At 40.7% G+C, this 14,252-nt stretch overlaps 1 protein-coding gene and 1 pseudogene across 1 annotated transcript; both read left to right on the forward strand.

Moving 5' to 3' along the window:
• Positions 1-1,742: 1,742 nt before the first annotated feature.
• LOC112116187 lies at positions 1,743-2,841 on the forward strand (annotated as a pseudogene).
• A 10,143-nt stretch (positions 2,842-12,984) lies between these two features.
• LOC112116186 (olfactory receptor 11A1-like) lies at positions 12,985-13,935 on the forward strand. Its single transcript, XM_024213510.2, has one exon. It carries the CDS (start codon positions 12,985-12,987, stop codon positions 13,933-13,935), a length of 951 nt encoding a protein of 316 aa, XP_024069278.2.
• The last annotated feature ends 317 nt before the right edge of the window (positions 13,936-14,252 follow it).

Genomic DNA, 14,252 nt, shown 5'->3' on the forward strand with positions numbered 1-14,252 from the left:
TTTCTCTTTTGTATTTGTGGAATTGATTATTCCTTCCTAAGTTGTGCATGGTGTGTTTGTACTTATTGAATTTCATCCTATTTAATTCAGACCATTTCTCCAATTTGTCAAGATCATTTTGAATTCTAATCCTGTCCTACGAAGTGCTTCCAACCCCTCCCAGCTTGGTATCCTCTGTAAACATTATAAGTGTAGCTTCTATTGCATTATCCACATCATTTATGAAGATAGTCAATAGAACTGGACCCAAGAGAGATCCCTGCAGGATATACCCTTCCAGATCGATTGTGAGCCATTAATAACTACTCTATGAGTATATCTTTCCATCCAGTTGTGCATCCTCTTATAGTATGTCTAGATAAGTGGTCTATCCCTTGGAGATCTGCAGTCTATGTCTAAGATTTCCAATGGGGTCTGCACATCCATTTGAAATTTTGGGGGGGTCTGCAAATGAAAAAAGGTTGAAAACCCTGGTCTACGCTATATTTTCAAGGAGCAAGGCAGTGCCTGGACTGTTCCTCAAGATTGTCCCTGGTTTGTTCCAGAAAAAGAATAATATGTAGAATACTATGGGCCTGAATGTTGAGCCCTGCCTTGAGTCTGTATATGTGTCCCAGAACAAAATGGGTGTGAAAAGTGTCTCACACCCCTTGGCACTTGCTTTGCAGAGGAGCAAGTGACTGCACAAGGCAGAAGTAGTGCTCCTCCCAACATTATGTTTTGTTCATGGGGAATTTCATGAACAAATTTGCTGAAAACCAAAAGACGTAGGGCAAAAATGTGATTTGCTGTTTGTTCCTCAAGTCTCCATTCTCCTCTATGGGCTGGGATCCCCAGCTGGACTCCATCACCCACAATGCACCACAGTCTCCCTTTTTGGTGAGGGGGAGATGGGTATCATGGAGGCCTTGCCCCATTGAGGATGAGAAAGGTCTGAGGAGCAAAGTACAGCTCCAATTTTTTGGCCAAATTTTTTTGTTTTATGGTTGTAATATTTTGAGAAAAATAACAAAAGATTTCCACAGACAGTTTTTGCCAAAAAAAAAAAAAAAAGTGTTTCAACCAAAATCCAATTTTCCACCTAAAACCAGTTTTGATTAAAACATTTCAACCAGCCCTATCTACAAGGCAGTTGTGAATCGGGCCTTGAATACCAGTGGCATAGCACTGTTTTTAACATGTCTCATTTGCAGTGGTGTGTATGTACGTCGGTCTGTCAGTCTGTAGATCCAGCCCACAAAGAATTACTGAGGGTGTACATATCAGCACCAATGGTAAGGGAAGGGTGAAGCCAAGCTTAGATCATTAGGAATAAGATTTCAATCCAGATCCTATTTGGTAGCCTTCACTGAAATGTGCCTGCCTATGACAGGGCAACCCTGGAATGAATAAGGGGAAAATATGGGAGCAAGTGTCCCAAAGCAAGAATGAAAAGGTGGCAGTGATGGAAGCTTTATACTGTGTTGTTTTTTTTCCCCTCATGCCAAGAACTTTGCTATTCCTGTCAGATTTAGCCTATCGTGCATTGTTCTGTGTTTGTGATATTATCAGAAATGGAGCTTAACACACTCTCCAAAAATTATCAAATTCAGTTTGAAGATTTGATCTTTTCCAGACAGCCCTTTAAAAGTACCCAGAAGGACACATATGTGGAATAGAGTGATGTCAAAATATGAACATTTAACTCCACACTTTCCAAATGATCCTTCAGAGTTTGTTTGGTTTTCCCCTAGACAAAACCCATGGCAGATGGAGAATGGGGAAATCAAACATCCGTCACAGAATTCATCCTCCTGGGATTCAGGAATACCCCGGAGCTGCAGACCTTTCTCTTCCTGCTGTTTCTGGTGATCGACATTGTGATCATGGCCGGGAACATCCTCATTGTTGCGCTAGTTGTGGCTGACCAGCATCTTCACACCCCCATGTACTTCTTCCTGGGGAACTTGTCCTGCTTGGAAACCTGCTACACCTCCACCATCCTGCCCAGGGTGTTGGCCAGTCTCCTGACCGGGGACAAAACCATTTCTTTCTATGCATGTGTCATACAATATTATATCTTTGGCTGCTTAGCAGCTACAGAATGTTATCTCCTAGCAGCGATGTCTTATGATCGCTATTTAGCAATATGTAACCCCCTGCATTACACAATAATTATGCATGGCAGGTTATGCCTCCAGCTAGCAGCTGGGTCTTGGGTGAGCGGGTTACTGGCTAGTTCCATAGTAACTGGAATGATTTTACAATTAGCTTTCTGTGGCCCCAATGAAATTAATCATTTTTTTTGTGATTTCAACCCATTGCTGAACATATCCTGCAGTGACACCCGCCTTGTGGAACTTTCGGCTTCTACCCTGTCCTTTATATTCACCCTGCCCCCATTTCTACTCACTGTGACATCCTATGTCTGCATAATCTTTGCCATCCTGCAAATCCCTTCCACCACCGGGAGGCAGAAGGCGTTCTCCACCTGCTCCTCTCACCTCATTGTGGTGACCATTTTCTATTGGACCATCACTATTGTGTACGTGTTACCAAAAACTGATATACTGAGAGTCCTTAACAAAGTGTTCTCTCTCCTGTACACTGTCCTGACCCCCCCTGGTCAATCCCCTCATCTACAGCCTGAGAAACAAAGAGGTCAAGGAGGCCCTGAGGAAAGCTCTCAGTAAATTTATGAATTTCAGAAGAATTCGGGCCATCCAAGCTAATTTGTGTAAAATAAATCAAAATGGAGAGAATCTGGATCCAAGCGTAGCAGTCTGTGTTGCCCCTCTTGATGGGCTATTAACTCATGCCAGGGGAAAGGGAAGTGGTTCCACAGAACGATTTAATGAATAAACATAATGTCTTTGTTTGTGAATTCTCTGTGGGTGAATATTGGTCAGAAATGGAAAAAACCCAAAGACCCAGTTTAATGAAAAGTCTCCTTATTTTGAGGTTGTTTCTATTTGGAGGGGATTGAAATCAGAGCCACTTTCTAATATTTTTAAATTCCATTTATTTAAATTTATATAGAAATCATTATGAAGTTGGTTACTGCTTTTTTAATTTACTAAACACCTGTGTATGTATATATATGAAGTTATGATTTTTAGTAAATGATAAATTTTAGCAGCCATTTCTGTACTGGTATCTATCTAATCTATCTATTGATCGATCAATCAATCTGTGTGAATTTGTTTACTGAATATATGTTTCTTTCCCTTAAAATGTGGATAATTTTTAATAAGATTTAGTTTGGAAAAAAAAGTTCATTTTTTTCTATGAAAACAATTTTTACTCCAATTTTTTCACCAGCTGCATCCTTTAGCAGATCAGTTTTTTCACATTTTATCATTATGAATATTCTACGGACAATCGCTGGGCTGACACTCATTTTCAGGTGACACATTGCTAATACTCAGTATGTAAAGTCCAGAATTTAAGTTGTTTTCATTTGGTGCATAACTCATATGGTACAGTTCTTCCCCTTCATTGGGTAAGTGTAAGGTTTAGACTACACTTTCCTTTTCTAGTATTACTTGATAGTCTGAATTCAGAGCATCCTTTTCCAGGACTGGGCTGCAAATATGCTCTAAGAAACCCTAGACTAGATTCACAAATGGACTTTTAGTCAACTAACTGTCATTCATCATAACTGGTAGCCCACTGGTAGCTCACCTGGGATGTTGGAGACCCCCATAGCTTCCGCCTCTCGTGGAGGTGGAGTAAATTATGCCAACAGGAGAGGGCTCGCCCGTTGTCATAGTGTGTGATCACCAGATGCACTACAGTGGCGTAGCCTGAGGCGAAGCAGGATTTTGCCTTGCAGATCTGCACCCTCACCAGCCACTTGTGGGATACTTTGATATGGGCCTGTTTCAGTCTCTCCTGTTGAGAGACTTATAATCATTTAATATTTATCTTTCTGCAGTTAATAAACTTGTTTTAATGTTTTATCTTACCAGTGAGTTTGTCTAAAGTACTTTGGGGAATCTTCTCAGATGACAAAGGCTGGTGCATGTCCACTATCCTTTGACAAAGTGGCAAACTAAGCTTGGCTGCTTGTCACTAGCAAAGCATTGTGAGGGACAGCCCAGGCTGGAGTTCCAGGTTGCACCCTGGTAGTCCTGTCACACATGTTTCTTGCAAGAAGCCAGGGTGGGGTGAAGAGAAATGTCCTTGTGACTTTTAGCCCAGTGGTTGGACCTCTCCCCTGGGATGTGGGAGACCCCCTCTTTAAGTCCCCCCTCTGCCTGAGGGGAGAAAGGATTTGAACACGGATCTGCTACCTCTCAGGTGAGTGTCGGAACGACTGGGCTGTGAGCTATTCTGACATGGAGTAACCGCTGTCACTGCTACTGAAACTGTTCCACTGGGGCTGAATAACAAAAGGTCAAGGGGACGGGACTGTGGGCCACTCCCTTCCTAGCTAAGTGCTCTACCACCAGGCTATAGTGTCATTCTCATGCTTGTGCACTGTCTCTCGGACCCAATGTCTCTTTAATTATTTATCCACAGTAGAACAGCTTCAATGAAAAAGAGGGAGGGACCCTCATATCAGAATATCTCATTGCCCAGTGGCTAGACCACACACCTGAGAGATTTCAGAGCCCCAGCGGGAAAGTCGACATTGCTATTTCTAATCCCCACAGTGCAAGCCCCACAAGCCCACATCAGTTGGCCCAGGCTCTGAGACTCTCTGCCGTGGGGATTTTTACTGCAGTGTAGACGTACCCACTGTGTCCTCGCCAGCACAAGAAACTGAGTTTGAGGGAATCTCTAAAAATGGGTCTCACACACACAGTATGTCAGCTGAGCTCTGACAACTGAGGCTCATACTGGGATTTAGTCAAAAGGATTTAGGCTCCTATGTGTTTAGTTTTCAAAATGTGACTTAGGATCCAAAGTAGAGCTGAGCAAATGACTGATTTTCTTTGTTGGGTGGCTGAATTGAAAAATCAAAAAAAAAAATTTTTTTTGTTTTGGGTCTATCTCCAATTATTATTATTATTATTTTCATTTCTGTATTTAGTTTTTTTTTTCACATTGTTTAGCTGAGTTGTGTTTTTGGATTTTTTTTTTAATCCTTTAAGAAACTAGCCTAGCAAAATTTTGAAAAGAAACACCATTTGGGAAAAAAAAGTTTAAATGTTTTCAGGGTAGCAGCCGTGTTAGTCTGTATCCGTAAAAAGAACAGGAGTATTTGTGGCACCTTAGAGACTAACAAATTTATTTGAGCATAAGCTTTCATGGGCTACAGCCCATTTCATCGGATGCATAGAATGGAACATATAATAAGAGTATATATATACATACAGAGAAGATGTCATACCAGCTCTAAGAGGCTAATTAATTAAGATGACCTATTATCAGCAGAGGGGCATTGCTGGCACATGATGGCATATATCATGCCATCAGGGGCTCGTTCACCTGCACATCTACCAATGTGATACATACCATCATGTGCCAGCAATGCCCCTCTGCCATGTACATTAGCCAAATCGGACAGTCTCTACGCAAAAGAATATAAGGACACAAATCTGACATCAGGAATCATAACACTCTAAAACCAACAGAGGGTCCTGTGGCACCTTTAAGACTAACAGATGTATTGGAGCATAAGCATATGCTCCAATACATCTGTTAGTCTTAAAGGTGCCACAGGACCCTCTGTTGCTTTTTACAGATCCAGCCTAACACGGCTACCCCTCTGATACTAGACTAAAACCAGTAGGAGAACACTTCAACCTCTCTGGCCACTCAGTAACAGACCTGAAGGTGACAATTTTGCAACAGAAAGACTTCAAAAACAGACTCCAATGAGAAACTGCTGAGCTTGAATTGATTTGCAAATAAGATACCATTAACTCTGGCTTGAATAGGGACTGGGAATGTCTGAGTCATTACACTACTTGAATCTATTTCCTTATGATAACTATCCTTAACCTCTTGTCAACTGTCTGTAATTGACCATCTTGATTATCACTACAAAAGTTTTTTTTCCTGCTGATAATAGGTCATCTTAATTAATTAGCCTCTTAAAGCTGGTATGGCATCTTCTCTGTATGTATGTATATATATATATATATACTCTTATTATATGTTCCAGTCTATGCATCTGATGAAGTGGGCTGTAGCCCACGAAAGCTTATGCTCAAATAAATTTGTTAGTCTCTAAGATGCCACAAGTACTCCTGGTTTTTTTTAAATGTTTTGACTCTCTCTCTAGACATGTGCCCAAATATTTTCCTACCCTTCACCTTATTCTTCTAAAAGCTCTGCTCTAGGAATTATTTTGGGGGCAGTTCTCTGACCGGTGTTATCCCGGAGGTCAGACTGGATGATCACAGTAGTCCCTTCTGACCTTGGAATCGATGAAACTACACAGAAGAGCATAGCAGAAGGCATCTCAACTCAGCAAAAATGAATGTAGCTGGCAGCAAAGGGAGGATCCTGGAAGAGACCCAAATGTTTGGGGCATCCTTGAGCCAGAACAAACCTCACTTCCCCCTCCTGCATGACATTAAACATAACCCTCATGGGCATGGGCATGCACATTAGGGGTCTGTCAATGTCATGCACACAATCTGTTTCACTTCATATTTATCACCTTGCTCAGCACTATGGCTGGATTCGCAACTGGGGTAAATCAGCACTGACATCAGTAGACCTACTCTGATTTACATCAGTTGAGCATATGGCCCATGGACTTCAATGGTTACACCCATTCACACCAGCGGGGGATCTGGACCATGGACTCCAATGGAGCTAAGGCCAATTACACCAGCTGGGGATCTGGCCCCATTGGGTCAATGCAGTTAGATCAATTTACTTCAGAATAGCAAGCGGCAAGAATGGAAGTTCATCTCCTTAAGCGTAAGACTGGATTTGTTTGGAATAAATGTGGAGACAATTAGAACATGGCACATGGGAGGCTGGGCTGATTGCAGTTTTAAACTCGAGCTATATACATTTTCTTTTTTCTATCTGACTCCCAAGGAGTGACACAGATTTACACCAGGTGGGAATCTGGCCAATTGTCTCCAAAGAAACCAATGATTTAATCCATCTGGGGAGCTGGTCCTTTGTCTTCCCACTGAGATCACAACCTGGCCTATTATTTGTAATGAGGTTCTCTTCTTTTGCTAGTTAATATCTGTATCACTGGCCCTGGGATGTTTGTGTGTGTGTGTGTGTGTGTGTGTGTGTGTGTGTGTGTGTGTGCTCTCCATTGAACATTCAAATAAATAAAGCCTACAATGCATCAGAAATATCCTGGGTACCTCTCATGGCTTCCTAATTGTTCACAGTAAAGTGGAACAAAAGGGGATGGATGTTCAAAGGTGCCTAAATTAGAACTGGTTAAAAAATTTCCAAGAAAAGGATTTTCAGAAAATAAGGTTTTGTTAACAACACAACTTCTCCATCTGAAAGCAATTGTTTCAGGTCCTCTGCAGACTCAGGGAGATGTTGCTGCATTGGTCTGACTCAGGCAAGCTTCCCCTCTGAGGGTGATTGGTTAGGGCTCTCTGCAGACTCAGGGAGATGATATTCTGTTTGTTACTCTTAGTTCAGCTTTTCCAGATTTCTACACAGCCATGTCATTCATGAATGTATTCACAAACACTGCACTGATTCCTAAATAATCATACAAAAGACATAACAGAATTCCCAAGGAATCAAAGCAATCTGAACTCTGGTATTTTATTTGTTAACATATTTATGAAGATGTTAAAACAAATCTGATCAGTTCTAACTTCTTAATTCTGTGCTCAGGTTTTCCAGCCTGTAAGTGATTGGAATGAGGATTGTTATTGTTCACAGAACATTGAAGAAGAAGAAGAAGAAATCTGGATATTTCAATGAAAATCTCCTCACTTCAGTTTTCAGTAACAATGGTTCCAAGATGCAAAATCCAGATCCAAAGTCTGGGGATATTCAAATGCAAGAAAATGTTTTGAGACCTTCCAGTAATCTGAATATTGGGTCTAACTCACTAGGGCTCTCCATCTATTGTGTGCACACCCTTAAAAGGCATGGTTAAGCCATGTTTATTTTGTTGTAGTCTTCACTAAAAAGGTTAATAGTCACTACATACTCAACAGAATTAATAACAACAACAAGGGGGAAGGAACACAACCCCAAATAAGGAAAGAACAGGTTAAACAATATTTAGATGAGTTAAATGTACTCAAGTTGGCAGGGCCTGATTAAATCCATCCTAGGGTACTTATTAGCAATTTTCTTGAAGAATTCATGGAGGATGATTGAGGTCCCAGAGTACCGGAGAAGGGCAAAAATAGTATCTAGCTTTAAAAAAGGGGAACAAATACGACCTGGAGAATTATAGACCAGTCAACCTAACTTTGATATCTGGACAGACACTGGAACAAGAAATTATTAAATAATTTGCAAGCATCTAGGGGATAATAGGGTTATAACGAATAGCCAGCATAGATTTGTCAAGAACAGATCATGCCAAGCCAACCTAATTTCCTTCTTTGATAGGGTTACTGGCCTAGTGGATGGGAGGAAGCAGTAAACATAATATATGTTGATTTTAGTGAGACTTTTGATACAGTCCCACATGACATTCTCATAAGCAAACTAGGGAAGACATTACTGCAAGAGTAGTTATCAGTGGTTCACTGTAAAACTGGGAGGGTGTATCCAGTGGAATCTTGCAGGGGTCAGTCTTGGATCTGGTACTATTAAATATTTTCATTAATGACTTGAATAATGGACTGCAGAATATGCTTATAACATTTGCTGATAACACCAAGCTGGAAGGGTTTGCAAGCACTTTGGAGGACAGGATTACAATTCAAATTAGACCTTGGCAAATTAGATAATTGATCTGAAATCAACATAAGGAAATTGAATAAAGGAAGATGTAACATACTACACTTAGGAAGGAAAATCAAATGCACAAGTACAAAATGGGTAATAACTGACTAAGTGGTAGTACTACTGAAAAGCAGCTGGAGGTTATAGTGAATGACAAATTGAATATGAGTCAACAATGTGATGGAGTTGCAAAAAAGTCAAATATCTTTCTGATGTATGAACAGGAGTGTGGTATGTAAGACATGGGAGGTAATTGTCCGCTCTACTCAGCACTGGTGAGGCCTCAGTTGAAGTACTGTGTCCAGTTCTGGGTGCCACACTTTAGGAAAGATTTGGATAAACTGCGAGAGTCCAAAGTAGAGCAATGCAAATGATAAAATGTTGAGAAAACCTGCCGGTGAAAAAAGGTTAAAAAATTGGTTATGTTTAGTCTTGAGAAAAAAAGACTGAGGGGGACCCGATTACAGTCTTTAGATATGTTTAGGGATGTTAATAAGAGTATGGGGATCAATTGTTCTCCATGTCCACTGAAGATAGGACACAAAGTAATGGGTTTAATCATCAGCAAGGGAAATTAGGTTAGATATTAGAAAAAAACTTGTTCTCTATACGTGTAGTTTAGCTCTGGATCAGGCTCCCAAGGGAGGTTGTGAAATCCCCATCACTGGAGGTTTTTAAGAATGGGTTGGACAAACACCTGCCAGGGCTGGCCTAGGGTTAATTGGTCCTGCCTCAGCACAGGAGATTGGACTTGATGACCTCTCAAGGTCCCTTCCAGACTTACATTTCTATTATTCTGTTAATCTAGCAAGCATGAGTACCAACTGCAGTGAAGCTGTGGTTGCATGGACTTCAGTGTGGGCTAGCCACCCCAATACATAGCCAGGGTTCTGAACAGGCATGGCCAGCCCATGCTGCCATGGCTTCACTGCTATTGGTGCCCAAACTAGATAGATCAAAGGTAGTGCATGTATGTGTACACATGCTGGACTCATGACCTCTGATTGCAATGTAGACTTACCCTTAAACCTTAGTTGGGATGTAAGTGGGATGTGGACACATGATGCCCATTTCCAGAGCTGCATTTCATTTTGTATGTAACAATGCTGCAGATGTGATCATGGAAAAAATGTGAGCTGAGTGAACCCTAAAATCTCAGAAACAAGAAGGCAAATGAAAAGCATCCTGATTTTTTTTTAAATCTCATGATTTTCAAGCTCACCTCCTGAGATTTTGGGGGTCTGACATAATTTCTGAATGCTTGCAGTTGACAATATATGTTTGTGTATGCATGAGAGTGTTTCTTCTCTGTGTGAATGTATGTGTCTTTGGATAGGTTCTGCCACTGCTTTGTTTAATAGAAGAAGAAGAGGAGGAGGAGGAGGAGGAGGAGGATCTTTTTCATTTGCCTTATGGATATTGAGCCTTCAAGAGGCTACATTTTGAAGCTTTTCTTCAAACCAGATGGGCTACAAATGTAATTTATTTTTAACATAACATTGAGATTCTCATGTAATCACAGGAATCCAGGAGCTAGGGCTTTAAAGAATAAAATATTGCAAGATTTGGCAACAATCTAGATGTTGTCTGGAATTTCCAAAGTGGCCTAAAGGAGTTAGGCACTGAAATTCCATCTGAGATCTGAGATGGGCAACTTGGAAAGACAGAAATAAACATAAGATTTTTAATAGGATGTCTAAACTCTTATTGAAAGTTTGTATTTATACACAGTTGTATTTGCTATGACAACTTTACAAAGAGGAAAATAAAATAAAAAGTGAAAGATGGAATCAGAAGTTGGCAGCTGAGGGCTGGGAAATTCAAATTTATAAATCATACTAGAAGGTCTGAGAGAGGAGAAAGGGATGAGAAGAGGGTGTATAATACAAATATACAGTACTGAGATCAAGATGGATGTACAATTTAAGAGGTGAAAAGGATGAAGCTATTCCAAGCAGTGGCCACCAGATAGCAGCAGATATACATGGGGGATGCTACACCGTAAAGAAACTAACAGAAGTTGAATTATGTTTATATTCGGCATATACTAGAAAAAAAAATTACCATTATTTATTAATGATTTGATAGATAGACTGAAATCAAGTAAGTCAGTTTCCAGAAAAACTAAAACAAAAAAATAGTAGTTTATCCAAAACCAGTGACATTTTATTTCAATAGAAACATTTTTTGTCTCTTTAAATTCATTGAGACTGAAGTTAGAACATAAGTAGCAGATTCTGCTGTCAGTTACACTGGTACAAGTATAGAATAAATCAATTGAAGTCATGAGTGTTACACTAAATTTCCACTTATGTAACTAAGAAAAGAATCTGGCCCTAAACAGATCACATTATATGTATTTAAGTCCATCCATACAATATAACATAAACCCCAGTTCAGTAGTCCATATATAGGCCTAATATGTTATTTCTGGTCATACAATGATCCACTAATGATCCTGCTAACATATCTTTTTTCACATGAGAATAGTTAAGAAGGATTACACATGTCAAAAAGAAACATTTGATAGATTTGACCTCCTTTACATACACACACACACACACACACGCGCGCGCGCGCACACACACACACTATATTCTCTCTAACCCCATCCAACCTCCATTTCTGAGGTAGAGACCCTACTCTATTTTGTCTAGATTCTGTGATTGTTAGCCAGACTGCACCTAACAATTAGTTGCACAAAATATTCAGGATCACCCCCACTAAACTTATCTTCATGACTTGGTGAATTATTGTGTCACCTTTACTTGAGCTGTCATCTCATCTACCTGAGACGCCTTTGGAGGTTAGCCATTCTTCCCACTCCATAATTTTCCCTTTGAGGTTAAGAGCTGACTCCATTCCCATTGCTGTTAATACAGTCTAGAGAATACAGATGTGATTAGCTTTTGCTTAATTTCAACCACCCATCAGCCAAAATGCCAAGGGAAATTCCTCTTCCTCACATGAAGGATAAATAACGAATCAGAAGATATGCAGGCTCTTCGGTACTTCACACAAGGAAATGGGTACCAAGCGGGATCTCAGGACCCCGGCTGTCTGCTCAGAGAATGGAAGCAAGTGAAGCAAATGGTGACTGAAGGTAGAGAGTGCAACAAATATCCTGGTTTCCAAAATGTTGACTGAACGGGGGTCAGATCAGAGATACAAGAACATTCAGATCAGCCTTAAAGGTAAAGCAACCTTTACCCACTCTTCCTCTTTGAAATCGAATGGGGAAATGCAAAGACAAACTTTCAAAGACTCATAATTTCCAAGACCTGAATGGACTACTATGATCATCTGACCTCCTGTGTAAACACAGACCATAGAATTTCTGCAAAATAATTCCTGGTAGAACTGGAGAAAGGTCCGTTAGAAAAACATCCAGTTGAAACTGAAAATTGCCAGTGATGGAGAATCCACCACGAACCTTGGTAAGTTCTCCAAATAGTTAATTGCCCTCCCTGTTAATGCCTTATATCCATTCTGAATTTATTTAGCCTCAACTTCCAACCATTGGATCATTTTATACTTGCTAGACTCAAGTGACCACTACCAAATATTTGTTCCCCATATAGGCACTTAGGGACAGATTTGTAAAGGTATTTAGTTGCTGAGTGGGTTTTCAAAATAACCTAGGGGCCTAAAATTCATTAAAGTCAAGGGGAAATAGACACCTAAATGCTTTTCAAAATCCCATTAAGCATCCAAATTCCCTTTACAAATCTGACCCTTAGGCCCTGATCCATAAAGGGACTTGGGAATTACAACTATCACCGTTGCAACACCTAATGTTTAGGTGCCTTGAAAATCATGGAATTAACAAACCCTGGGTTAGTTGCTATGGGTATGTCTACACTGTACTGGAAACCTAGCCAAAGAGGGACATTTCTCATCTCAGGAGGTAGAATATAAAAGCAGGTCTTTTAAACATTCATAGCACCAATCAGGTCTTTGATTAGAGAAGGAACCTCTCTGATTTCGTTTTGTTTGAAATAGGGCACCAGAATATGAAAAATGTACTCCAAATTGAGGCAACTCACTTCCCTGGCAGTGAAGTTTTGAATATTTCTAGAATGATGTGTACTGAAATAAAACGTGATCTACAAATTCTATTCTGATTTGTTCTGTGACTCTTAGATGCAACCCATGGCAAACACAGAATGGGAAAATCAAACGTCCATCACAGAATTCATCCTCCTGGGATTTGGGAATCATCCTGAACTTCAGATTTTTCTCTTCCTGCTGTTCTTAGTGATCTACATTGTGACCATGGCCGGGAACATCCTCATCATGGTACTAGTTGTGTCTGATCAGCACCTTCACACCCCCATGTACTTCTTCCTGGGGAACTTGTCCTGCTTGGAGACCTGCTACACCTCCACCATCCTGCCCAGGATGCTGGCCAGTCTCCTGACTGGGGACAGAACCATTTCTGTTACTGGTTGCCTTGTACAATTATATTTCTTTGGTTCTCTAGTTGACACAGAATGTTACCTCCTAGCTGCAATGTCTTATGATCGGTATTTAGCAATATGCAAACCACTGCACTATGGAACCCGTATGAATAACAGGTTCTGCTTCCAGCTAGCAGCTGGATCTTGGATAAGTGCATTTTTGGCTGTTATCATTGTCATATTTTTAATGTCACAGTTAATTTTCTGCGGCCCTAATGAAATTGACCATTTCTTTTGTGATCTCACCCCAATGATAAAACTGTCCTGCAGTGACACCCATAAGATGGAACTTGTGACCTTTTGGGGCTCCGTCTTATTCACTTTACCTCCATTTCTGTTGACCATGACATCCTATGTTTATATCATAATTGCCATCCTGAGAATCCCTTCTACTGCTGGGAAGAAAAAGGCCTTTTCCATCTGCTCCTCTCACCTCATTGTGGTGACCATTTTCTACGGGACCCTGATGATTGTCTATATCTTACCAAAAACCGAGATGCTGCAGGAGCTGAACAAAGTGTTCTCCCTTTGCTACACGGTCCTGACACCCCTGCTTAATCCCCTGATCTACAGCCTGAGAAACAAAGATGTCAAGTTGGCCTTGAGAAAAGCTGTTGGGAAATGTGTGGCTTTCATGAATTAATGGACTGAAGGTGAAATGACATGGAGAGCATGTGATCTCAGCCTCACCACCAGAAAAGCAGACTCTGGCCCATCTCTTTGTCAGAGGTGTGCATTGTAACTTGCTCAGAGTGGGTGACAGGTGATAAGGGTTATCTAAACCTGTGTGTAGAAAGGAGAGTTGAAGGGAAAGAAAATGGCACCTACTGATTTACTTGAAGTAACAGATGTGCTTAGAGGTTTTCACGATTTCTGTGACAGTCACCAAAGGCCAGACTCACCAAGGGACTTAGACACCTAAACCCGAGATTTAGGCACTGCTGTGATCCACAACCCCCC

Source organism: Terrapene carolina, unplaced genomic scaffold (genome assembly GCF_002925995.2).
Source record: "Terrapene carolina triunguis isolate 2854851 unplaced genomic scaffold, T_m_triunguis-2.0 Scaffold612, whole genome shotgun sequence".
Lineage (NCBI taxonomy): Eukaryota > Metazoa > Chordata > Testudines > Emydidae > Terrapene > Terrapene triunguis.

Excerpts from the sequence above, each read along its gene's own strand:
- LOC112116186 (XM_024213510.2), top strand. The coding sequence starts at position 12,985 with ATGGCAAACACAGAATGGGAAAATCAAACGTCCATCACAGAATTCATC.